The sequence below is a fragment of the Microchirus variegatus genome (assembly GCF_963457635.1).
Source record: "Microchirus variegatus genome assembly, chromosome: 7".
Lineage (NCBI taxonomy): Eukaryota > Metazoa > Chordata > Actinopteri > Pleuronectiformes > Soleidae > Microchirus > Microchirus variegatus.
The window spans coordinates 28,898,519-28,923,782 of NC_139808.1; the positions used below are offsets into that span (position 1 = coordinate 28,898,519).

General features: G+C 43.8%; 1 protein-coding gene across 3 annotated transcripts in view; it reads right to left on the reverse strand.

Annotated features, from left to right (window-relative positions):
* Positions 1–1,449: 1,449 nt before the first annotated feature.
* tnika (TRAF2 and NCK interacting kinase a) overlaps positions 1,450–25,264 on the reverse strand; it is a gene marked incomplete at both ends in the record, with an annotated part of 50,119 nt that continues 26,304 nt past the window's right edge. The window contains 30 exons of one of the 3 annotated variants that reach the window (XM_083892808.1): positions 1,450–1,533; positions 1,709–1,848; positions 1,931–2,090; positions 3,587–3,736; positions 3,846–3,946; positions 4,558–4,692; positions 5,161–5,304; positions 5,393–5,563; positions 5,650–5,749; positions 5,841–5,981; positions 6,925–7,030; positions 7,121–7,227; positions 7,473–7,541; positions 8,186–8,209; positions 8,360–8,460; positions 8,551–8,666; positions 8,764–8,870; positions 10,649–10,906; positions 11,538–11,702; positions 16,392–16,595; positions 17,642–17,728; positions 18,917–19,033; positions 20,929–21,127; positions 21,217–21,283; positions 22,948–23,123; positions 23,227–23,305; positions 24,244–24,298; positions 24,399–24,529; positions 24,686–24,776; positions 25,075–25,185. In XM_083892808.1, coding sequence (XP_083748934.1) covers positions 1,450–1,533; positions 1,709–1,848; positions 1,931–2,090; positions 3,587–3,736; positions 3,846–3,946; positions 4,558–4,692; positions 5,161–5,304; positions 5,393–5,563; positions 5,650–5,749; positions 5,841–5,981; positions 6,925–7,030; positions 7,121–7,227; positions 7,473–7,541; positions 8,186–8,209; positions 8,360–8,460; positions 8,551–8,666; positions 8,764–8,870; positions 10,649–10,906; positions 11,538–11,702; positions 16,392–16,595; positions 17,642–17,728; positions 18,917–19,033; positions 20,929–21,127; positions 21,217–21,283; positions 22,948–23,123; positions 23,227–23,305; positions 24,244–24,298; positions 24,399–24,529; positions 24,686–24,776; positions 25,075–25,185 — 3,696 coding nt within the window. Of the gene's footprint in view, positions 1,534–1,708; positions 1,849–1,930; positions 2,091–3,580; positions 3,737–3,845; positions 3,947–4,557; positions 4,693–5,160; positions 5,305–5,392; positions 5,564–5,649; positions 5,750–5,840; positions 5,982–6,924; positions 7,031–7,120; positions 7,228–7,472; positions 7,542–8,185; positions 8,210–8,359; positions 8,461–8,550; positions 8,667–8,763; positions 8,871–10,648; positions 10,907–11,537; positions 11,703–16,391; positions 16,596–17,641; positions 17,729–18,916; positions 19,034–20,928; positions 21,128–21,216; positions 21,284–22,947; positions 23,124–23,226; positions 23,306–24,243; positions 24,299–24,398; positions 24,530–24,685; positions 24,777–25,074; positions 25,186–25,264 lie in introns of all 3 variants that reach the window. The other 2 variants (XM_083892807.1, XM_083892809.1) reach the window with 2 other exon arrangements.

Below are 25,264 nucleotides of genomic sequence, written 5' to 3' on the forward strand. Positions count from 1 at the left end.
AAGAGATCGCCGAAACCGCTACTGTGCAAAAAAAATAAAAAAAGTACGCCGATGATTCTCTTCTGAAAACAATAACAACACGAATTAATAATAATAACAATTGAACTTGTACTAAATTACTTCTCGGGAGGAAATGGAACTCTTTTGTCATAAATCGAGTCGTAAAAAGGTCGTTAATGTTGCACACGTGTTACGGTTGAAGACGATAACAACAACAACAACAAAAAATACAGTGTAAACTAATATATATATATATATATATGTATATAAAAATGAGCGGTGGCCTGGTTTTAGTCATTACGTCATACGCTTGGCACCGCACACACACACACAGTGAGGAGGACCACACACACACACACACACATCCCGAAACCGATGTTCCCGTCGCGAACATCGTTGCGTTAAGAATCACCCGCTAACTTCGGCCATTTTGAAACGTAATGAAGATAATCCCATGATTCTGCTCGTAAACACACACACACACACACACACATTCAAACACACACACACTCCTGATTTTCCAGACATGTGCTGTACGATTCAGCAAAGCTCCGGTGAAGACTAAACTGACTGCTACACGGGGGGGGCAGGGAAAGAAAAAGAGAAGAAGAAGAAGAAGAATGAACACAATAACGTGCGCATTGTTCATTTTAATGTTACAGTATACCTGATGCAGCACCTTCAGAGAGGGGGGGGGGGTGATGACGGAGAGAGAAAACACCGAGTGGATTTAGTGGTTTCATATTAAAGGGACACGGACATCGTCTTTGCATACTATGTCTACCTGCCTACGAGTCTCACCGCGCAGCTCTATTAGCAAAAAAACGCAATCGAACACTAAATCACAACCCGAGGAGGCGCAGGAGGAGGAAGGGGAGTGACAGGAAGAAGAGGAGAGGGGGGGGAAATCAATCTGCCGACGCGGAAAATGATTTAAACTGATATTAAATCTCTCTCTCTCGCTCTCGAGGAACGAGCCCACATCGATCTGCTGACAAGATCGAAACAGGAAGTGACGAGATCGAAACAGGAAGGAAGGGAGCAAGACAGGAAGTGTTTTTCAACATCCGTGGAATGCACTGGTCCGTTTGCAGAGAGACTAAAACGAGTTACACACACAGAAAGAGAATGTTTGGAGAGTTCGTGGCACCGGGTTGCCAGTCACTCGTGTATCGATGGCTTCTGCACGACCCGACGTCATCATCATCATCATCATCATCATCATCTGCTGGGGACACGCCTCTTCATCGTTTAGCATCTGTTGTTGTTGTTTTTCCTCACGTGATTTTTTTGGTCTCTCCCGTGTTAAAACAGTTCACTCACAGCGGCCTCTGGTGGGAGTCGTCAGGGTTCGTTTTTGTTGTGTTACGTGAAGTGACTTGATGTGGGTGGGGCCGAGGTGAGTGAGGCAGCGAGGGGGAGGGGCCAGTGAGTGAGTGGGAGGAGCCATCACCAGTTCATCATAGAGCTTCTGTTGAGTGTCATGAAGAAAACTTGGCTGCTACCTCCCGATCGCACCGACGCAAAGAATACCTGTCGAGAGAAGAGATTTACGAGATTAAAAGTGGCAAATATACGAGAAAATAAAGTTGCAAATTTACGAGATTAAGTGTCAAATATATGAGGAAATAAAGTCGCAGCTTTACGAGATTAAAAGTGTCAAATATATGAGAAAAGATTAAGGTTACAAGATTAAAAGTGTCCCTACCTTGTCGTTCCGCTCACAAAGGAACTTCAGTCTCTGAGCTCTTTTGTGCATAAAGACTCCGTCCAGATGACCCGTCTCAACGGAGCGGATCTCGATGGCTTTCTCACCCCAGCCCATAATCTGGTTGGAATGAATGTAGGCTGTTGGGGGGGAGACAGTAGACACAAGTAAGTGATCGATACATACATATATATGTACAAATACAAAAGGATGGGGCCGTACCAACAGAGGTCGGCATCTCTCCCCACTGAAGCACCACGTCCTTTGTGATTCGCCCGTAGGTGTTGACGTAGACGCCCTCGTCCTCGTAGCACAGCAGCATCTCCATCCCATCGGTCTTGGGCAGCACCACGATGGCGTGGGGCGTCACCTGACTCTGGATCTAACGAAGCAAAACACATTTTTGAAAATCTAATCTCAATAAGTGTCATGCATGGCGCACATTAGATTAAAACATTGCTGGTCTTAACCACTGCTACACAATCTGGCTGACTGTGGCGTTATTGGACCAGACTACAGCATATTAGTGTGTGTTTAATCCTCTAAAGAGCAGTTTGGAAAACACCGACTCTGCTGCCAAACGTAAGGAGCATGAAAAGGTTTAAACTGTTATCTGAGAAGACTTTTTTCCTCCATATAAATAGCAAAAAAGGACTAATGTTAGTGCTTTTCTACAGCGTTAATGAACAGAAAGAGCATTACAAGTCTTTGCACGAGACCACGACTACGCTACCATATGACGAGCACAGCTAATGACTCATTAAACTCGTTTTAGGCCACAAGGATGATCCACATTGACACAGGAACACCTCTGTCTGCACTTCAGGCTCATTTATTTATTCATTATCGCGGTGGACGGCAGGACTTCACCTTTATCTGCGAAGGAGAGAGCGGAAGCAATAAAAATGAAAGGTGAAAACAACGCTCATGAATATTCTTTCATTATATTGACACGTGTGTGTGTGTGTGTGTGTGTGTGTGTGTGTGTGTGTGTGGATGTTTGGCGCAATCTCGTGCCCTCACATTTTGTATTCACTCGTTTACATTCATGCGTTTGGGTATAAGCGAGCAATTTGTGGCATCAACAGGCTTTTAGCCAGCAGGGCGTCCGGGTGTCCTGGGGACGCCCTGTACTGAAAATAATAAGAAATTAGACGCCCTACTTTCAGGCAGGACGCCCTAAAGACGCCCTATTTTTCCCCCGGTAACCACCGAAACGATGTTGTGATGACGCGCGGGTATAGACAGGCGCATGCTGGTTGCAAAAACTACGGCCAGCACGCGCCTGTCTTTACCCGCGCCTCTTCTAAAGAAAGAATTAGACCACGGAGTGAAAACAATAAAAAGTGCGCTCTTCAGAATCTGTCAACACATTTTTCTAAGATCTACTTGGATCCGCTGCATTTCATCGCGACTGTACTCGATCCTCGTCATAAAGATCATTATGTATGTGTCATATTATATGGACGTGTGGATACAACTGCGCATGGAGAAATCCATCCATCCATTCTGCGTTGGATGCGAATGATCCGCGTACAGCGGCGCACAATGCAGGAGAGTGAAGAGCAGAGTCAGCAGTGGCGGTGCGCAAAAAAAAAAGGGGCAAGGGGGGACACCCTCTAAAAAAAATCCTAGCTTAAAGCCTGGGCATCAATGAGGAAAAAAAACTTTTGAAGACTGTGGACATGCATGTTCTTTAAAAAACATGTGGTTTTTGTGATCAGATTTTAAGTACTTTGGGCAATCTGGCCGTGATCGTCCTTTTCTGATAAGATCCCAGGTTGTCTTTTGATTATCCACTTTGTTGTATTAATATCTTTTTGCGTTTTATTTTCATTATTCCATAATACACAACTCACTGACGATACACACACTTACATGTGAGGGGATGTAGATGTCGTAAGGGTTGCCCGAGTCCACGTCAACGACATGGAAGCCCACGCTGGAGCCGTAGATGACCTTTAACCTCTGACCTTCCTCCACCGTCAAGTCGACGAGCTGAGGACGGTGCTGCAGCTCAGTGAAGGACTGGAGGAAAAAAGTGATGATGAGTGATTTCAGACGTGAAGTTAGGACGAAAAGAGAGAAGTCAATGAACAACGAAGCGAGTGCAAGAGTTCAGGGTCTACGTCCAAACCTTGAAAGCCATAAACTTGTGGTAGGGTTTGGGAGCCCAGGCGTAGATTTCCACAGCGTTCTTCTGAGCAATGACCAGAAACTTGATCCTCTCGTATTTCACTGGAAAAGAAACACACGGAAATTAATGATAATTTGAATAAACATAACATTTCATTGATATAAAAGGTGAACGGTTACATCTTTACTCAGGAGGATTTATCACAATAACTATTGAAATCGACTGATATGAACCATCCTTGTCGCCATCTTGATTAAAATCACTCGCATTTACTGTGAAAAACCCATATGTTAGAATAATTAGCTAAGATAGTTAGCTTAATTCTGGGTAAAAGTTAGTTTTCCTTATGTTTTGGGTGCTCTTTAGAACATGCCATACCCAAAGATGTGACAAATGGAACCAATAGGGCTCTGTGCTGATGGACTAACATCACATCCAGGATTTAGAAGAACTAGCCCCCAGTTGCTACGTGCTACAGAAGACAGAGAGATAAGCACTGGCCGCATTAGCCTAAGCCAAGTGTTAGCTCTAACCTTAACCCTTACCAATTAATGCCTACACCTAATCTTAATCTTAACCTAACCACAGCTCAAATCTCAGCCCTACACTTCACCCCCAGTTGCTCAAGAAATTAGGACCACGTTTCGAGGTCGGTGGCAGAAAAAAGTTCCTTAACAACAACAACAAACACACATAACAAAACGATCCTTACCGACTTTATAATGCACACAGCCCTCCAGCTCCCCTACTGTAATCCAGCCCTGCTTCTTCTCCACCTCGGGGTCGTTGTGTAATATTCTGTTTCTCAGCCAGGACAAGTAGTAGACGCGCAACTTGTTCTTTTTCCCTGAGAGGAAGGAGAAAAAAAGAAACTTTGAAAAGAACATTTTAATTGTCAAAACAAATGAAAAACCTATTCAGCTGTAAACTGTAAACATCAGCAGAATATATGGCCGCAGTGAGAAATTAGACTTCAATATAACAGACTCTAAATGTTTGTTTAAAAAAGCTTCAATAAACTTTATATATACAGTTACAAAGTCCTTTAAATGTCGTGTAATAAAGGGCAAACAAAAGCAGACGGCGATCACAACGTAATAAAGCAGTAAAACGCTAATCAAATTCATGATAAAAGTCCCGTAAAAGGGATTTAGAAGAGGATAATGAGCTCCGTCAGGTAAGTTATTCCAACTGAGAAGGCCAGGTCACCATTGGATGAGTCTTTCATTCACACGTGGTGATTTTAGACACCTTTAAATCACTTCTCAAACTGTCCCTTGAGCCTGAAACGGCAGTAACGTGGCGTGAAACCTACCAGATATTGTGACCAACACATTGAGACCCTCCAGCACATCCATCTGCAGGAAGCGGCGCCTGGTGATGAGGTTGTACACTTTTCCTTGTCCACTTCGGTCGAGCAGCATCAACCCGTTCTCTGTCCCGACCAATAAGTTGACACCTAAACACACACAAAAAAAGAAGATTATAGCGACATTTAGGGGAGTTTTTCTATCGTTGTGGGAAGATTAAAGTTTTCTCCCTCTTACCCCAGAGTGCGGCGCACAGGATCTCAGAGTTGAAGCGCTTCTTGTACTTGCGGATCTCCGGCGTGTCACTGTGGGGTCTGATGTTGGTGGGGTTCACGTTGACCACAGAGATCTTTCTGGCCTCGTTGAGTCTGGCCTGCTCCTGCAGCAGCAGCTCGTTTGCAAACATGGCTGCGGCGCCGCGGAAGAGAGAGAGACGTGAAAAATCGACGTACATACGGGTATTTTAGTGAAATAACGTCAGTGAAACAACATACCTGCCGCCGAGTTGTCATCGTCATCTTCGCTTGGGGACGTTTGATAGACGCGTGGATCGACAAACGGGGTAAAGGACGCTTTCGAGCCACTAATACCAAACTGTAAGAACAGAAATAGCGTTGTGTGAATGCTGTGCGTCTCAAACACTAAAAAACGTCTGTCTTGAGAGAGTTAAACATGCATGTCTGACCTCTGCCATGTCGCTGAGTTCCTGCAGGGCGCTGGTGGGTGTGGCCGAGGGGGAGTGGCTCTGCTGCACCAGGTCAGGGAGGTTGCCGTGGTTTCCGAAGCCGTTGCTCTCCGCGTGGCCTCCTCGCCTCCTCTCTTCTGCCTGACACGGAACGAGAAAATTAAAGGGATAGTTCGGAATTTTGGAAATAAGACCTTTTTTCCAACTCAGCCGGTGTGATGGAGACATCTGGAGACGTTTTCAAGAAATTTCATTCAGTTCTTCTAGTTGCCGAGTTCGCTGATGCTATGGCTAGCACAAGTCAATGATACAAGTTAGCATGGCATTAAAAACACTCACACCGACTCAAATTGATTGTAACGGCAGACTATCGATGTACATATCTGTGTTGATAGAATAATATTTGAAACAAAACTAACGTCGCATGGATTTTTGAGGGACTACTTTCTCAGCACTATACTAGCGGCTGACTGATTCCGCTGCCGGAAGAATGACGCGCTGCTGCTGCTGCTGAGACATAAATCCTTCAATTTGCAAGGTTGGTTTTATTTCAAACATTCTATCAACACAGATATGTACATTGATAGTCTGCCGTTACAATCGATTTGCCTCAGGTGCACCGTGGAGTCTGTATGAGTGTTTTTAATGCCATGCTAACTTGTATCTTGCGCTAGCCATAGCATCAGCGAACTCGGCAACTAGATTTCTTGAAAACGTCTCCAGACGTCTCCATCACACCGGCTGAGTTGGAAAATAGGTCTTATGTCCAAAATTCCGAACTATCACTTTAAACACGATATTGAGGAGTGCCGACACGAGACGGGATAAGATAAGTGGCAGAATAAAAGTGTCAATGAGTAATTTTCGGGGGGAAAGTGAAGACATTTTTGGCACTCGCACTTTAAAAGGGCTTTTTGAGGATCAATACTTGGTTTTAGGACATGTGAGTGTAAAGTGGGGACATTTTTGGCTGGTCCAAACATCTTTAAAGGGCTTTTTTGGGGCTTAAAACCTGGTTTTAGGGTTAGGATTAGGGGCTAAGGGAACGTATCACGTCTACAAGGGTGTGTGTTTTATTTAGTACCTCTCTCATCACTTGAGTGCTGTCCTTGGAGCTATTATAGGCATCTCCCAAGGAGTCCTCCGTCAGCCCTCCATAAGACTCGCCGCTGCTCTGCACTGCTGCTGGCCTGCAACACACACACACACGTGTCAATGCAAGTGGACGGTGAAGGAAACAACAGCGTATATATGGGCAAAAACAGACGGGAGGAGCTCACATGATGCGCGGGATGTCGCTAACGGCGACGGTTCCGTCGTGACCGACCGTCTCGCCGTCCTCGTCGCTGCTCTCCGACTCGTCGCTCGAGGACGAATAGTCGGTCACCTTCATTAGAGGGAGAGAGGTGTGAACGCATACGACACGAATGTTCATTCGCAAACGTACAAAACTGGAGTATTATCACGTTAGCTGCTCCTCAGGCTATGGACCTGCATTACTCTCACTGGTTCTAATGTGCTGGAGTTTGACACAATTATGTCTCAGTTAGAACTGCCAGCTCAGGGGTTTTTTCATTTTTTGATCAGAATAATGATATTCTTTGTTCCTCTGTACTATATTCATCACAGTACCTTGACTGGAGGTCTGGTGCCCTCCTCTACCCTCAGTTCTCGGAGTTCTTTAGCCAGAGCACTTAGGTCCTATGAAGAAGGAAAGAGGAGGAGAGAGAACAACAAGTCAATCACTTTGGGCGTCATCAGAAAACTAAGAGGCCAAACCACACACAAGAGTGAAGGGAGCAGAGAAGGGCAAAGAGTTCAGACGAACCGTCAGCGTCATCCCGTGAAAACATCCAGGTGCATACAATCAACCTGCTGCTCCTCTATCCATCATTTCACCTCCTTTCTCCTCCCTCTCCAAGTGAAAACCGAGCCAATGGATCAGGCCAAATCATGCAAACGTAAGTACCGTTTTATATATAAATATATATATATATATATACACGATGGGCTTACCAGCTCCTCCTGACCCAGTAACCGTGACAACAGTAAAACAGGAAAAGAGATTTAGAGACTGTCCAGGTGCTTGGCTCCACACATGCATGCATACATCGTCCACATACCACGCCCTCTGAGGTATAGGTATGTGTGAAGAAGCACACACACATGCACTGCCATCGCTACGGTGCCCTGATGCTTCAAAGTAAATAGAAACGGTGGGAGGGGGGGGAGGAAAAAATATGTTTTTGTTTGTTTTTTCGTGAAAGCAAACCAATTCCACCATGCCGTAGTTCAAGAGGGGAAAAACTTAGGGTGAAAGGAAGAGGCCCTCGGGTGTCACTAACCTCATCTATGGCTTTCTTATAGCTCTGAAGAAAGACAGGACAGAGAGAAAGAAAGAAAGAAAAATAGAACCAGATGAAAAGAAGGAAAAAAGGATAAGAGAGCTGTAGAAGATTCCAGGAGAGAGGAGATTGCTTTGATAGAAAGTGATTGAGTGTACGTGCTGTGTGACTCACAGCAGGTCGGCTGGGTCTGGAGGATTCACGACCCTCCTCCGGTTTGGACTTGGCCTCCTGATTGGCTCCTGGAGGGGACGACGAGTCCTGCTTGGTTTGACCTATCAGAGAAATAAAGTTTTTGGGGTTTAGGCCATGTTTTTTTTTTTATATTGGTTCTTAATTGTCGGCATGAATGCGAGCGTTCGTACCTCTTCTCTCAACCGAGCCTCCCTGAGACGAAGGGGAGGAGGAGGAGGAGGAGTTGGAGGAGGTTCTTTGCAGCATGGCATCCAAGGAGAGCTCGGAGCGTCTCAGGTCTGGGTTACTGTGACAGAGACCAAAAAACATTAAAAACGGTGGCTTTAAGACAATAATTAGACAATAAACTGTGTCCTCAGTTAGTTTGACTTCATAAGCTTCACCTGGCCCGTATGAGCTGTGAACCTGTGCGAGGGCCCAGACCCACTCCTCCGTTGGGGGAATTCTTCCTGACGAGAGCTGGGGAGATGGATGTGGTCCTTTGGGGGACCTGGAAATGCAGTTAAAAGCTATTTTATCAACAACATATCTGTACGATCGTGATGACACTGAACGAGCTGCATTAAATACTCAATGTGTGCAGAATTAGGGCAAAACTATTTTGTGGTATAGATTTGCATCGTGCCTTACCCCATAGGATACTAATGTACTCGCGTCCTTAGAGTATTGTAATATACTCTCATTCTTAGAGTATAGTAGTGTAGCGCACTACACTACTATACTCTAAGGACGAGACTATAGTACTATAGACTATACTACTATACCCGCGTCCTTAGACTATACTACTATACTTGCGTCCTTAGACTGTACTACTATTCTCTATTCCTACTATACTCACGTCCTTAGACTTTACTACTATACTCTCGTCCTACTATACTCGCGTCCTTAGACTGTACTACTATTCTCTCGTCCTACTATACTCACGTCCTTAGCCTGTACTACTATACTCTTGTCCTACTATACTCACGTCCTTAGACTGTACTACTATACTCTTGTCCTACTATACTCGCGTCCTTAGACTGTACTACTATACTCTTGTCCTACTATACTCACGTCCTTAGACTGTACTACTATACTCTCGTCCTACTATACTTGCGTCCTTAGACCATACTACTATACTCTCGTCCTTAGACTACACTACTATACTCTCGTCCTTAGACTACACTACTATACTCTCGTCCTACTATACTCGCTTCCTTAGACTGTACTACTATACTCTCGTCCTACTATACTCGCGTCCTTAGCCTGTACTACTATACTCTCGTCCTTAGACTACACTACTATACTCTCGTCCTTAGAGTATACTCTCGTCCTTAGACTACACTACTATACTCTCGTCCTTAGACTACACTTCTATACTCTCGTCCTTAGACTACACTACTATACTCTCGTCCTTAGACTACACTACTATACTCTCGTCCTTAGACTGTACTACTATACTCTTGTCCTACTATACTTGCGTCCTTAGACTGTACTACTATACTCTCGTCCTACTATACTCGCGTCCTTAGACCATACTACTATACTCTCGTCCTTAGACTACACTACTATACTCTCGTCCTTAGACTACACTACTATACTCTCGTCCTTAGACTACACTACTATACTCTCGTCCTACTATACTCGCTTCCTTAGACTGTACTACTATACTCTCGTCCTACTATACTCGCGTCCTTAGCCTGTACTACTATACTCTCATCCTTAGACTACACTACTATACTCTCGTCCTTAGAGTATACTCTCGTCCTTAGACTACACTACTATACTCTCGTCCTTAGAGTATACTCTCGTCCTTAGACTATACTCTCGTCCTTACACTACACTACTATACTCTCGTCCTTAGACTACACTACTATACTCTCGTCCTTAGACTATACTACTATACTCCTGTCCTTAGAGTACAGTAGTATCATAGTTTACTTTAAGGACAAGAGTGTACTACTATACTCTACTTTCCTCCAAGGACGAGATTATAGTACTATACTCTAAGGAACTTTAAGGACGAGATCTTTATGATAAGCGTTGTTTCTAAACTGCAGCCTTTGCAACATGATAATTGTGATGTTTCAAATTGCAATTTCAACCCTTCAAAAACAAGTCATAGTTCCTTACTCCTTATCTTGACATCAGGATATGCAAATTGCAGCGACCACACTTCAAGTCAAACCTGGTCTAATTTGACATGGTCTAATTGCTATGGTGAAACATGGTGAAAAGAAAAACATGTTTGCGATGCTAATGGAATTTCCATGTCCATGATTCTCTGACCTTTGGCGGAAGGTCCTCCTCTCTCAGCCAAGCGTTCCTGTCCCGATCCCGGTCTCTGTCCCTGTGTTCCTCCCTGGCGGTGGCGCGCAGCTGGGGTCCCGGGTTGTCAGAGGTGGGGTCCGAGTTCTGCCGCGGCATCTCGGGCCTCGGGGACGCGGCGCTCACGCCCTCGCTCAGCGCCGAACCCGTCTGGTCCTGCAGAGACTGAGAGCCGGACATGGAGCTGGAGTGGGTCTTCACTGGAACCAGGTGAGCCATCTGAGGGATGATAAATGCTTTGTGTTTATAGTGTTTTTCCTCACTCAAAGCTGCATCTTCTATCACCCTTTCATACCCATTCACACACTGCCAGCAGGAGACGGGAATCAAACCCCAAACCTTAGAAAGAACCTCAGAAAAAGGTTGAGCATGGCCAGGACAGAGATTCAGAAGAAGGTGAATGTTTTCAGAAAGAAAATATGGTCAAACTAGAAGAAGGAGAAGATGGATTTAAGTACAGCAGAGGAAGAAAGTAGGAAATTAAAGGTGCTATATGTAAGAAATGCATTATAATGCATTTCTGATGACCATGAAGCCTGTGGAGATGCGTTAATATGTAGACCGCTGAAAAGCAGAAAGGAAGTTATAGATCATTTTCTCAGCCAAGGTCCGCCAATATACACAATATACATACTGTATATGTGTATATATCACCTTCAAGGAGGTGTGGTTGGAGATTTTTAAAGAAGAAATGTGAAAGAGAAAGAGAGGAGAGAAAGGCACTTTTATTGCGTATTGAATTAAAGGCACAGGGAGAAAAATAGATTTTCTGTATTAATTAATCGATTGATTGAGTCACAACAAAACACACCCACTGTGCACACACACTCACACACACTCTCACACACACCTGTGGTTCGACGGGGCGGTGAATGGGTGGGGTGCGGGCAGGCTGCATGCCCCCGCTGCTGAAGGACTCGGATCGGGGAGGGAGGGAGGGGTCAGAGATGCGGTTGGACACTTTGTGCTGCAGCGCCGGCGAACTCTGTCTGTTCAGCTTAGATCGCTCCTCCACCTGCGACGGGGGTCACACACACCACGGTCACAATCTACCCAATCGCCACACTCTGAAGCGCCGAGGTTACAGCCTTAACATCATCCACCTCTGTGGGATGTGGGAAATAAATTGTTTTTCTATTCCCGTGGGGGGTTTAGTGTAAGGCTTTCTGATGTTGTTAAAGATAACAATTAACCAAAAGTCAAGCTGTGAACAAACAATGGATTGTAAAAGCAGGGGTCGGCATGAGGGGCACAGGATGACATGTGTGGGTCATAAAGAAAGTGGGTTGTCTTGTTGTAACTTGCTTTGATGTGACTGTATATATGTTTGAGCTCTCTGAAGCAACTTCAGAGAACATTTAGACCAGCTTCGGTGACAGATTCTCTCCTTCATGCATGAAGTAAAGACACGATTTAACCAACACCGATGACTCCAATGAAATTTCTTTCACAGGGACAACAACTGCGGTGAGGACTCAACAGATCGAAGATAAATCCAACTCAGACGAGTCGACTCGTGATCAATTTTGCACTCGTTTAGTTTTTTTTGAAGGAAACCACCGCCACAGACGCCGTCCCAGACTTCACAAATTCATAATCCGAGGTGATGACGGACACCACTGTTAAGATTTGGCTCCATGTGAATCACCCCTCTGTGTTTTGGATTATCCTCGTCTTTGATGCCAGAACCATCTGCTCATGTACGATATACCGCATGTGCCTCTACGCGTGTCCCACGTGAGGTCGACGAGTTAGGACGTCTGATGGTCTGTAGTCACTCTATAACCATGGTTCTCAAACTGTGGTACATGAAGGAAAATCTGAGAGTCGCCTCATCACTCCAGGGTCTCAACAAGTCAAATTTAAGACTTTTTAAGACTTTTTTAAACAAGACAATTTCAAATCCATACTGGCAAACTAGAGGGGTGATAGTCGACGACTACTAATGCTCCGCGCTGAGTCCATGCGCCCACATTTTTATGCCAATTTTAAAGCAAAATGTGCATAGGCAATGAAGGCCACTTTGGACATGTGGTGTGCAGCTGTGACCTTGGAAAGCACGTCAAGGTCACCCATCTTCGAACTTATTCAAGATACTTGTAAGAGGCATCCACAGTGCCAGTTTGGCAGCAATACAATAAATATTTGTTGAAAAGTGCCGGTTTTTGGCTATTTTTCAAGTTTCAAGTGCAGCTGTGACCTTGAAAAGTAGGTCAAGGTCACCCATCTTCGAACTTGTCCAAGATACTTGTAAGAGGCATGGTCAGTGCCAGTTTGACATCAATATGTCGAATATTTGTCAAGTTATCGTGTTGGCAAGCTCGTAAAGTGCCGTTTACACATTTCTCACATTTCCCCGCAAAAGAAACGCGTAAAAAATTCACGAAAAATTCAAAAAAAGGTTTTTGGACAAAACGAAAAAAACGCCTGGAGATATTCACCCACCAAACAATCCTGCAAAATGTGAAGGACGTACGCGCACAGGAAGGTATTCATTTTAGTCCGGACGGACGGAATGACAGACGGAACGGTGCGAATGCTATATGCTCCGCATCGCTCGTTGAGCGCGGAGCATAAAAAGTACAAAAGACATGAAGGAAAATTGTAGCCACAAATTGTTGAACTTGCAATTCCGGCTTAGCTGTGGGCTTTCGTTAAGTTTTCTCCGTTGCTATGCTAAGCTGTAACGCACCGTGGCGCGCACAGCACGCTAGCTAGTGGTGCTCGATAAATTCTCCCCGGGCAGCACAGGTGACCTGCTTTAGTTCCGTGTTGTAGTTCCGTTATCGCATCCTCAAAAACAGAAACATTTCAAAGCGAGACTGAAGTTTATGCACGTTTTAAATAAAAGTAACGTTAATAGATTTTTAAGACCTTTTGAAATTGTATGTAAGATCTTTTATGCGATTTTAGGAGAATTTAAGACATTTTAAGGCCTTAAAATCAAATCCAATTCCACTAAACTAGTCTGAAGCATAATGTGAGGAAAATGGTGCAAATGATCTTATTGGGATTAAATCCGGCTCCTGTGAAAAGTCCACAGCAGACGTGACATAATTACATCAGTTTGAGAACCACTGGTCTACAACGCACTACATTGTTTTGTACAAAAACAACAGATTTGATTCAAAGAAAAATGCACACGTGTACAGAAAACTGTGTTTGACAGTCGCCGTACTTTAGGCACTCGAGGGACACGAGCACCCGCCGAATATCTGTGCGTGAGGAACGCTCTACCGGCTTGCCAGGGTAATCAGATTATAGGATTATCTGCTGTGCGGCGAGAGAAGGCCTCCAAGGAATGCCCTCACTTGCCAAATCTCACCTTTTTTTTTTTTTTAACTACTCAACTTTCTGTGGAGGGTTAAGTCATGGCACAGAGCACAACATCAATAGCTTTTGCCTTTGGAACACGAGTTGAAAATCTACTAAGGGTTATGTAAGGCTGTGTACCCCGCGCGGCTCAGAACGACTCAAATCCTTGTTAGTCACCGGTTCGGGAGTCGATGTCTACAATGAGGCAACTATGGTGGCAGAGAAGTGCTTTGTTAGTCGGTCACGGTCGAGGAACAAAAACATGATTCAGGACGGTTTGATCCGTGGACGATCAGATCAGAAGGTTAGCGAAAAGCATCAGCCGACCTACGAGAGACAGGAGAGGAGCCAACGACAGAAGAAGAACCTTCTGGGTCTGTTTTTACACGACCACCCAAAAAGCTCTTCTAAGACAGACAGACTGAACGTTAGGTTATTTATGACCACAGCTGTGTCTATTTAAAGAAAGGACATTGTGTTAGACAGACAGAAGGACATCCATTGAGGGGGAAAATGATCCAATCACCACATCACCGAGATTGTATTTGATCGAGTGGTTGAGACAAACCTAAAGGAAGGCTTTCTCCAGTGATGTGGACAATGATATGTCCAGGAGAGGGTTTGCCATGGTGCATTCTGGGTTTGTGGTTAAGTGATTAGGGTAATATTAGTTGAAGCATGCATACGAGCACCTCTCCTTTAGATTCTAGCCTGAGTAGACAGATTGTAGATATTTGAGGGTAATGTGGGGGTGAGAGTGAAGCACTTGAACAATCTGGAGAGCAAAATATGTGAAAGGTCAGACACAGAAGACCTGCACAAGAGGCTGTTATCAGAAGGAGGTTGCCACTGCTGGAGAGAGATGGCTTCACCCCGTACCCCAAAATCTTGTGAAAAAGGGTTCTATATCTATATCTACATCTATTCTACAGAGAGCCAGCGAGTGCAGCCTGCAATGACGATGATCACTAACCAATTTCACAGCAGGGTTGGGAACTTGATTTGCTTCAGACTGCGATCTCTGGACTTGTCCTGGGGGCTGAGGGTGAGATTGAAGGGCCTTGGGCTGTAGGTCTGAAGACATTAGCCCCTGGGTGGCTCCCAGGAACCTGTCTCTACTCTTCTCTATGTGACTGCTGGCCCTCAGAGGGTTATGGTTGGGGAGTGGACTAGATGGGTTGGTTTTTCCTGGACTAGAAAGCTCATCGTGGCTCTTAGTCGGGCCTTTGGTGGGCCCTTGCCCTGCAGCAGGAGCGTGTTTCTGGGAGGGCCGTGGACTGAACTTCTGACTCAGTCTCTGGGCCCTAAACTCACGGACTTGCTGACTTATCTCCTGCTTCAGCCCTGGATCTAGGGATTCTCCGAGGTCTGCGGGGACACATATGTTGCTAAGTCGGGCCGAGAGGGGCGGAGGACCATGGGACTGGCTATGGGACTGTGTTCGTCTGGGAGCTTGATTTCTGGGTTGGCCCTGAGAGCCGGGGGACGAGGCCGGTTGATTGAACGACTGGTGATGTCGCAGTTGGGGCACGTTAGCATTAGCATGCTGCTGCTGCTGCTGCTGCTGCTGCTGCTTCGGTACCTAGAAGTCAGAGTCAGAGGAAGGTAAGGCCAAAAAACAAATACAGAGTGGACAACACAGAATCAATTCATTGTCAAGTACACTACCGTTTACAAGTTTGGGGTCACCTGTATAATTTATGTGTGCTTTCCATTAAAAGTCACACTTTTATTCATCAAAAGAGTTGATTTTCAAGGGTTTTCTAATCGTCCAATAGTCTTCTAATGCCATTAGCAAACACAACGTACCATTAGAACACTGGAAATGAGCCTCTATACACCTATGTTCCATTAAAAAACGTTTGCAGCTAGAATAGTGGTTGACCACATTAGCAATGTATAGTGTTTTTATGATTAATTTAATGTTAGATTCATTGAAAAAAGTAGCTTTTTTTCCCCTCAAATTTTTTTTTTCTCAAAATGATTATTTTTTTTCTCAAAATATTTTTTTCCTCAAAAACGTTTTTTTTTGTTATTTTTTTCTTTTCTCAAAATGTATTTGGAAAAGGGCCTCTATACACTTATGTACATATTCCATTAAAAAACAGACGTTTGCAGCTAGAATAGTCGTTTACCACATTAATAATGTATATGAGTGTTTTTATGACTCATTTAATGTTATATTCATTGAAAAAAAAAGTGTTTTTTCCTTCAAAAATAAGGACATTTCTAAGTGACCCCAAACTTTTGAACGCTAGTGTATGTGCAGACATTGTCGACTCCAGCCCCGCTGCTTCTCGTAAGACCTGTGGAATGATACTACCCATATGAGACATTAAATTAAAATTTCCAGATCACACACACACACACACACAGGGTAAAGACTTGCCTCTTTCGCCCAGGCAGGCTTGTCATTAGGATTGACGACATCTTTGTAGTGGTAAAGCTGTTTCTTCTCCGCTTGCCTTCCCTCCTGCTGCTGCTGCTGCTGCTGCTGCTGTTGTAGAGACACCAGGTAGGCTCTCTCCTGCTGGAGCTGCCTCTGGAGCCGCTCGGCTTGCCGCTGCTCCTCTATCTGCTTACGCTTGTACTCCTGGAGGGTTGGTGGTGGTGGTGGGGGTGAGAGGGTATGGAAAACAGAAGGCAAAGATAATTTAAATTAAGTCAGTGTTACAGCCCATTAATGATCAATGGGGAGATATGCATTAGTAGTTGCAAATATTGCAAGAAAAGTAATAAACTAAACTGACAGTTATCTCTCAAATTGTTCAGGTTCAGGTAAGCATTTGCAAATCACAGATCATGCAAAACAGATAAACAACAGTGGATATGGAACATAAACACACACACTTTCACAATAATCACAATCACAAAACACGTCCCCCGATGACAAACAATGATACCAGACACCAGGTGTGCGGGCAGCGAGCGCCTCGAGAGTAACCGAGAAGGTTGAGAGAATGAAGAGGGAAAAGGAAAACGACCTTCTGGAGGTGTTTGGTGTTTAGAGTCATCCCTTTGGCAGGCGGAGTCGCAAAGAGTGACAATGAACTGTTTTTTCAAATCCAAACTCTCGACTCATAGACCGTCCTTTTCATCTGAAGAGAAAGTCCTCAAAGTACAACTCCTGAAATTACAGATCTAGACCATTAACTCCTCAGATAAAAGTGAGTTAAGGTTCATTTCCCCATAGACTTCCAGTCAAACAGAGTTATTTGTTATAAAAATGTGGTCTATGGTGAAAACCCATTGGTATTCAACGATGAGGATATTCATCAGAGAGCCCCGGAAGGTTTTTTCTTTCAGACGACCATTTAAACTTTCCATTAAGATCAAAAGAACAATCTTTACTGTGACTTTGTTTTTCTTTCATTACAGAGTGAGTGATTTTCCAATTCCCAAATCATTTCGCCTGCACCCTCGGGGGGGGGGGGGGGGGGGGGAGTTCTTTGAGATCCAGCCAACTTTAGGGCTTCACACTTGCAAATAATAGTGATCTGAATACATTTCAGACAAAAGCGTCGCAGCAGTATGTTTCTTTCTCTTCAGGCCTGCAGCAGGTGCATGCAGGGGGGGGGTGAATGGTGGGGACCACACTGCACAGGTGAGGGGGGGGGGGTGGTAGGTACGTATGGTTACCAGCAGTAACGCCTGCTCCTGTAGTAGCTGCTGCTGGAGGATCTCTAACTGCCTCTGCTCCTCTTCCAGCTGTCTACGAATATACTCCTGAGCAGCACGTCAGCACAAGGACAGAGAAAAATCAGATAATCTTAACATCAGAGACACAGAGATGATGATCTCGTGACGGGTGGCGGCTGTGAATGATGGGAGTTAGAAGCCAGGTGAAGAAAGAGCAAAATGTAAATGTGATATAAAAAAGAATCAGGAAAGACTTTTAGGGTGAATTCCAATTCCTTGCTTAATCCTCAATCTTAACCCTCAATCTCAAAAATGCTCCCTCTAGTGCAAGTGCTGTCCTGATTCTCAGGAAAATTAAGTTGAGGGCCAAGTTTAAGGGCTGTATCGCCCTCAATATTGAGATTTTCCGAGAACACCCTTGGGAGCAAGGGCTACCCAGAATGCATTGCGTGTTTTCACATAAGAAAGATGGCGTCGAAAGCGGCGAAACGAGTGCGATACAAATGAAGTATTTTCTTTGTTAATAGAGATATACAAATGATGAAAACCATTGTATTATCTTAGTTTAGGCCCATATTATGGATTACTGACGTCATTGTTGCGTAACATTTATTTTTATTTTACGATCTTTTGTCAATAGCCGGCCGGTGCGGACAAGCGATCGTTTGTTATGGTTTACTTTTCAATAAGTCGTGGTGTGTGGTAACTGTCAGCTGAATATGTCCGTGGTTGTGGTATTTGTATGAGTATCATCTTATAACTAACTGACAACCTAATAACTTGACTGACAAACTGATCGTAATAAATAATCCTAACGTAAATGTGTTCTTCTTCTTCTTCTTTTTTTTTGGAGTTGACAGACTGGACGCAGCTTTCGCGTTATTCTGCCCCCTACAGTCTGAAGACGTATCTGCATTTAAGGGGTGTCCCATTTTTCTGAGTGACAAAATAACCCTCAACACTTGGTTTTGAGGGCCAGTTAAGATTAAGGGTTGAGATTGAGGGTTAAGATTGGAATTGGAATTGGCCCATAATCTCTTCTTCATCTTAATCTGAAAAATATGACTTTAAAATGGTATTAAACAGAAAAAAAAGTAGAAATTCTTTGTATGCAAGAGTTGAAAAAAGACAGACAGACGTCTTTGAGGGACTCAAGTTTAAGGACAAATGAGGGAATTCCATCTTTAATTTATCATCATCATCATAAAGGTGCACATTCCTGCAGCATCATTCTGCCCGTCCACATTTTCATAATTAAGAGGAAACCCCACCGACCTGCTCCCTCTCGGCGTGCCTCCTCTCCTCCTCCCTGCGGAGCTGCTCCATTTCCTCGTAGCGCCTCCTCTGCTCCCTCTCGTGCTGCTTCCTCAGCTCACGTTCTCGCTGCTGCTGCTGTCAGGAGAACAGAGAAGAAGAGGGAATATTCAGGGTGGCCGCACACACTCAATTCAAGAAGTCTAGTCTCAGCAGATTTCTAGTATTTTTTTTGCTTCGTAAATGGTAATAATAGAAGATTCTTATGCATTCATACACACACACACACTAGACTCTGAGTGGAGGGGTCATGTTAGTTGAATTGAGTCGTGATGCTAAGCCAGGCAAATCCCGGTGGGAACCCAGGGAGAACATAAAGATTATGGTCTAAGGATTTCCTTCTCTAAGCTGCTCTGTGGAATTACGAGAGGGACACCAGAGAAATGCTGTGTTTGTGTGTGTGTGTACTTGTGTATTTGTTGCATATTTAGGACATTCTCTGGTATTAAGAGTGACGTCGTTGTTGCCAGCGAGTCCTCATGTAGACTGAAACCTGGCCCTAATGAGGCAGAACCTCATTTCAGAGGAACTGTGTGTGTGTTTTTGGTGGTGAATGTCGTGTTTTCATTTGTGACAAAATTACAAAACTGCGGTAAATGATGTCATCACAAAACTCCCGTTTACACGAGGACGCTCGCGGGTAAAAAGTGCCTTTTCGTTTAGACGGTGACGGCGTTTTTGGGTTCTTAAAAACGCAAAAATCTGAATCCACCCTCCAGAGTGGAAAAGTCGAATACGCTCCGCCGTAGCATTTCCGTCTACACAAAAAACTCTGCTCGAATCTGCTCACGCATATGCGTTCACGTCACATACATGCGCCAGTATAGCAAAATAAAACAAACATGTTGGATTATTTCCATGCGTCGGACATTCAACCTGCTCTGGCGGGTCTAATAAACTTACAGGAAGAAGGAGGATTCTACGCATGCGCTCAGACATGGCGGTGTTGCGTCATAGTGTATCACAGCACCACCTAGCTGCCTGGCATGCATACCCAATCGAATAGCACACACTTTTACGTCACTGTACACGCGCAGATTTCCTCTCAAAAACGCTCGTCTAAACATGGAATAAAAAGTGAAGACGCGACGCAAACGCAGCCTTATATCAGGTGAGAGGAGGAGGGTGTGGACTGATGAGGAAACCACAACATCCAAGATGCAAATGCTGTTGATGGAAAACACACACAAATGTGCTTCTCTTTTACCAAATCTTTAAAAATTCTGTAAAAATTCAGTGAAAACCAAGTTACAAACAATCGGTATCGGGTTCCGATACAGACATAATTGACGGATCGGAAATCTCTGTAGTTGTATCGGAAATTTCCGATCCGTCTGTGTGTGTGTCTGCTGAAATTTCTCCACAAGTGATTCCCTGAATGCTCTGTTAGCTGGCTGCAAAAAGTGGAATGGGTTTCCTGAACCGAGGCTTGTCTCGATGAGACGCGGAGTAATGATGCACGACTCCGTTCAGGAAATCCGTTTCCACAGTTTACAGCCAGCTAGCAGGCTAGCATGATTGACCAGGAGGTAACCAGGAAGTTCAGCTCCGCAAACATGCAGCCGAGCCGACTTGATCCCAGCCGTCACCGTTTTAAACGCCTGCTCGCTGAGGAGAACAGTTCTGACAGCGGCATAAAAACAATGAAAATCACTCTATCATTGCCTGTTTAAAGGAGTTTATTAAAGCCCAATAATCAAAATGGTAATAACAATGATGATAAAATTGTGATAATAATATTAAAGCAAACAGAGCATCCATATCGGAATAGTATCGGAGTATCTGCAGCTATCTAAAGTCATGTATCAGGATCGGATCGGAAGTGAAAAAAGGTGGATCGGTGCATCCCTAGGATGAATGTAGTATTTAGGAGTTGAATCAGCTGTTTTTCATCAATCACTGCTGTTATACTGTAAAAAGTCTTTATTGTAAGATGCAGTCGATGCGGCGTGGTGGCCTTTTTTTAATCTTACCTCCTCCAGCCGCCTCCTCTGCTCCTTCTGCTCCTCGATGCGCTTCTGCCTCTCGGCCAGCAGCAAGCGCTTGTGCTCCTCGTTCTGCTGCTGCTCCAGCTGCTGCCGCCGCTGCGCCTCAGAGCGCTCCTTGTTGGCCAGCTGGAGGCGCAGGAAGTCCCGCCTCAGCGTCGACTCGCCGGGGATGTTGATGATGGAGCTGATGAGAGAGGGTTGCAGGAGGTCGGTTAAGTTATCTTTGGGTTTTTGGGGAAAGCGAGGTTATTTAGAAGTGTTTAGGACACTGACCTCGGTTCGCCCATTTCTCGTTCTTCATCCTCCTCTTCGCTGCCACTGTACTCGTACTCCGTCTCATCTGATGAGGAGAGTGGGAATAAAAAGAGTGCAAGTTTATCTCTTTTCACTTCATCTACTTTCGTTCATTACTAAACCGCTCACGATTTTTGTCGTCCCCCCACGTTCTCACTCCTCTCTTTCTTTTAGCGACTTTGAATACGAGTATAAATTGTAAATTCACCGCGTGCAGCGAGGCGGAGAACATTAGCTCACAGCTCATTCAGTCAAACGGCCGCTCAAAGCTCCGCGGCTTGTTTCTCCGAATGTGACAAATTGACAGCAGGAGGAAAGGTGCAGCCTCTGTAACGACTAAACATTTCTATACATCATCGCTGCTCTACTTCCACCCAGAGCAGTGTTTTGTTTTCCGGAGCAGCTAATGTAGTTTTCACTGCACAGTTCTGCGCACCCCAAGTGTCAATCCATCACTCAGGCGCTCCGTTTGTGTGACGCGGCGCTCGCCATCGCTCATACGCTCGCAAGACTTTTACTTTGTACGTCGGAGAGAGTCGTCCACATCTCAAACGTCAGGTCTTTTCTGGGTGATTTATACACAGACGCAGTTTTCAACGCAGGCCTCGTATCAGTGATGGAGATTCCTTGAGCAGTTTGTCTTTGAGCAGTTTGTCTTTCACCAAATCTGACCATTTAGAATGTTGTCATTCACTCACTCAATCACACATACAGGCTGCGATTATTAATCCAGTGAATGACTCTGTGAAAGTGTAAAATGCCATTAGTTGTTGTTTTTGTGGCTGTGAATCAGGATATGGACCAAATCTTTGCCAATTACATCATTTCCTCCAGGATTAATAAAGCACTCTGGTACAACACACACAAAAAAACGCAAAAATAAAACCGTAAAATAAAAACGCAAAAAATAAACCATAAAATAAATACACAAAAAAACAAGCACACAAAAAAAGGTTAAAAAAAACGCAAAAATAAAACCGTGAAATAAAAACGCAACAATAAAACGGTAAAATAAAAACCGCAAAAATAAAACCGTAAAATAAAACTGTCAAATAAAACCGCAAAAATGAAACCATAAAAAAAATACATGAAAATAAAAACGTAAAATAAACAAAAAAATAAAAACATTAACAAAAACACACACACAAAACGGTACAACGCTTAATCGTCTTTCAACTTGAAAGTTGTGTCGATTCCTGAAAACAGGATTATTGCTTATTATAATATATGTAATATAGGCTAATTTTAACCATAAAAGGGCCAGAAAATGTCATGCAACTAAGTCCTTTTGCCCATTTCTCCAGCATATCTTCCAATATCTGGCACTTATTTACAATTTACTGCATGTTAGAATACAGTTTTAACAATTTAGACACTGCAGTTGTACACAATCAGCAGATTTTGAGTTAAATTTGAAATTTTTCAGTTTCTCAATGTGCAAAATCAGGCCAAAAAAAAAAGCTGATTCGCCGGCTTCCTGAAACAGTGCAAGTGAAATTACCGTAATAACCACACGTTGGCTTTGAAGTGCAACTTCTCAGCTTTCAGAAACGGTTGGAATGGAATCATGATAGCACAAAAGTGCGCTTGTGCGCGCACGTGTCGTCAGCTGGGTTTTAAAGGGTTAAAAGTGATACAAGCATGTGTAAAATACATATATATATATATGACGCGTTTGTAACTCCATACACACATCACTTCCTCCCTCACCCCTCTCTCCTCTCTTCTTCTTGGTGCGGTCGATGTGGTCCTTCAGCTGGATGCGGATCTGCCTCTCGTTGGGCAGTTCTCGGATGAACGGGTGCTTGAGCAGCTGCTCCGTGCTGGGTCTCTGGCCGTGGCTCTTCACCAGGCAGCTCTCGATGAACGACTGGAACTTCTTTGACCTGAAAGCAAAGTCAAAAAAAAAAAAAATACCACATGTGAGCGAACATGATATGAATTTATTTATTTATTTATTTGTTTATATTATCAGGATTCACCACTCACCACTTCTTTGACTTGAGTCTGGGCGCAGGGTTGCGTGGGATGAGGAAGAGCGCCCTCATCGGGTGCATGTCGCAGAGCGCTGAGGAGAAAGTTACCAAATATGGGCGTGTTAGTGGAAGTGTTTCCTAACCAATTGTACTAAACATTATCTTGGCATAAAGTCAAAGCCAGCCAGAGTCTGCTCTCATGCAATTGATGCACGTCGTCAATACTGATAACACTAATGTGTGCCCACGTGTGTGTGTGTGTGTGTGTGTGTGTGTGTGGAAATGATGATAATTATAATAGCAAAAATCCTTATTGTGTTACATTAAACTTTCTTTACATTCGTTCTTTTCAAAGTTGCAAATGCAAATAAAGGCACAAAGTTGAAAAACGCAACAATAAAACGGTAAACTAAAAACGCAAAATTAAAACGATAAAATAAAAACACAAAAATAAAACGGTAAAATAAACACAAAAATAAAAAACGCAAAATTAAAACGGTAAAATAAAAACGCAAAATTAAAATGGTAAAATAAAAACACAAAAATAAAACAGTAAAATAAAAACCGTAAAATAAAAACACAAATAAACAAGCACAAAAACATTAAAAAAACGCAAAAATAAAACGGTGAAATAAAAACGCAAAAATAAAACGGTGAAATAAAAACGCAAAAATAAAACGGTAAAATAAAAACACAAAAATAAAACCGTGAAATAAAAACGCAAATATAAAACGGTAAAATAAAAACGCAAAAATAAAACGGTAAAATAAAAACGCAAAAATAAAACGGTAAAATAAAAACACAAAAATAAAAGCGCAAAAATGAAACGGTAAAATAAACACAAAAATAAAAGCGTAAAAAAACACAAAAACAAAACAGTACTACGCTTAATCGTCTTTGAACTTGAAAGTTGGGTTCGATTCAATTACAGCTCCAGATAAGTTGTATTTGACCAGGATTGAAGACCTGATTATAACGATCTTCTGCAGCAGCATTATACAGAATCGTGTGTTTTAGAGCAGGTACGTACGTGGAGCTCCTTCAGCCATCTCGATCGCCGTGATTCCCAGTGACCATAAATCGCTCTGCAATAATAAAATAAAAACAGACACAGTGCAAACAAATTAACTGTGATAAAGGAAAGGAAGTCAAAGGAAAGGGAAGGAAAGGAGGCCGTTCACGCACCTTGAAGTCATACGTGGCTTCGGGGTTCTCGTCGCACGCGATGACCTCCGGCGCCATCCAGTACGGCGTCCCGATAAACGTGTTCCTGCGACCTACCGTCCTGTCCAGCTGCGCCGAGACGCCAAAGTCCACTACGGAGGGTTCAAACACACACACAATTCTTCCTCATTTATTCAGTTTGGTCATATTTAGTTTAGTTTTCAAGTAAAGGACACGCGGCTGAAACTTTAAACCTCCCTCCCGATCCTAAAGTGGCGTTATCAAGCGAGGTAGGATGACAGACTGACCTAGTTTGACCTCGGCGTTCTCCGTCAGCAGCACGTTCTGTCCCTTGATGTCTCTGTGGATGACCTTGTGCTGATGGAGATGAGTCAGACCCTGCAGAAAGCGACACAAACATTATTATCCATATCAATATTAGAGAGCGGCAGCACTATCGTAGGCCGTATTCGCACTTAAGCTTCATCTCGTTTCTCCACCGGGTTTTGCAATAATTGTAACGATAACAGGTCGGTAAACAAAGGTAGAAGTTATTTCTACCGTGTTTCTGAAGTCATATCCAGGTAAAAGCTTGTGCAATACCTGCACACGAAAGTATTGCTGATAATTAACATAGAATCGAGTTAAAAAAGACTCAAATGAATCATCACAGTGTGCCGACGTGGCAACGACGTACCCGCAGAATCTCTCTGCAGATGTAAGCCGTCCACTCCTCCTTTAGAGAGTTGCCCTTGGTGTTCTTGATCAAGTCCGTGACCGAGCCGGCTCCACAGAACTCCATGACCAGCTACACACACACAGAAGAAGAAAAATGATTAGTTATTATTACTGGATTATTAGTTGCTCTGCATGATGAAACAATCTGG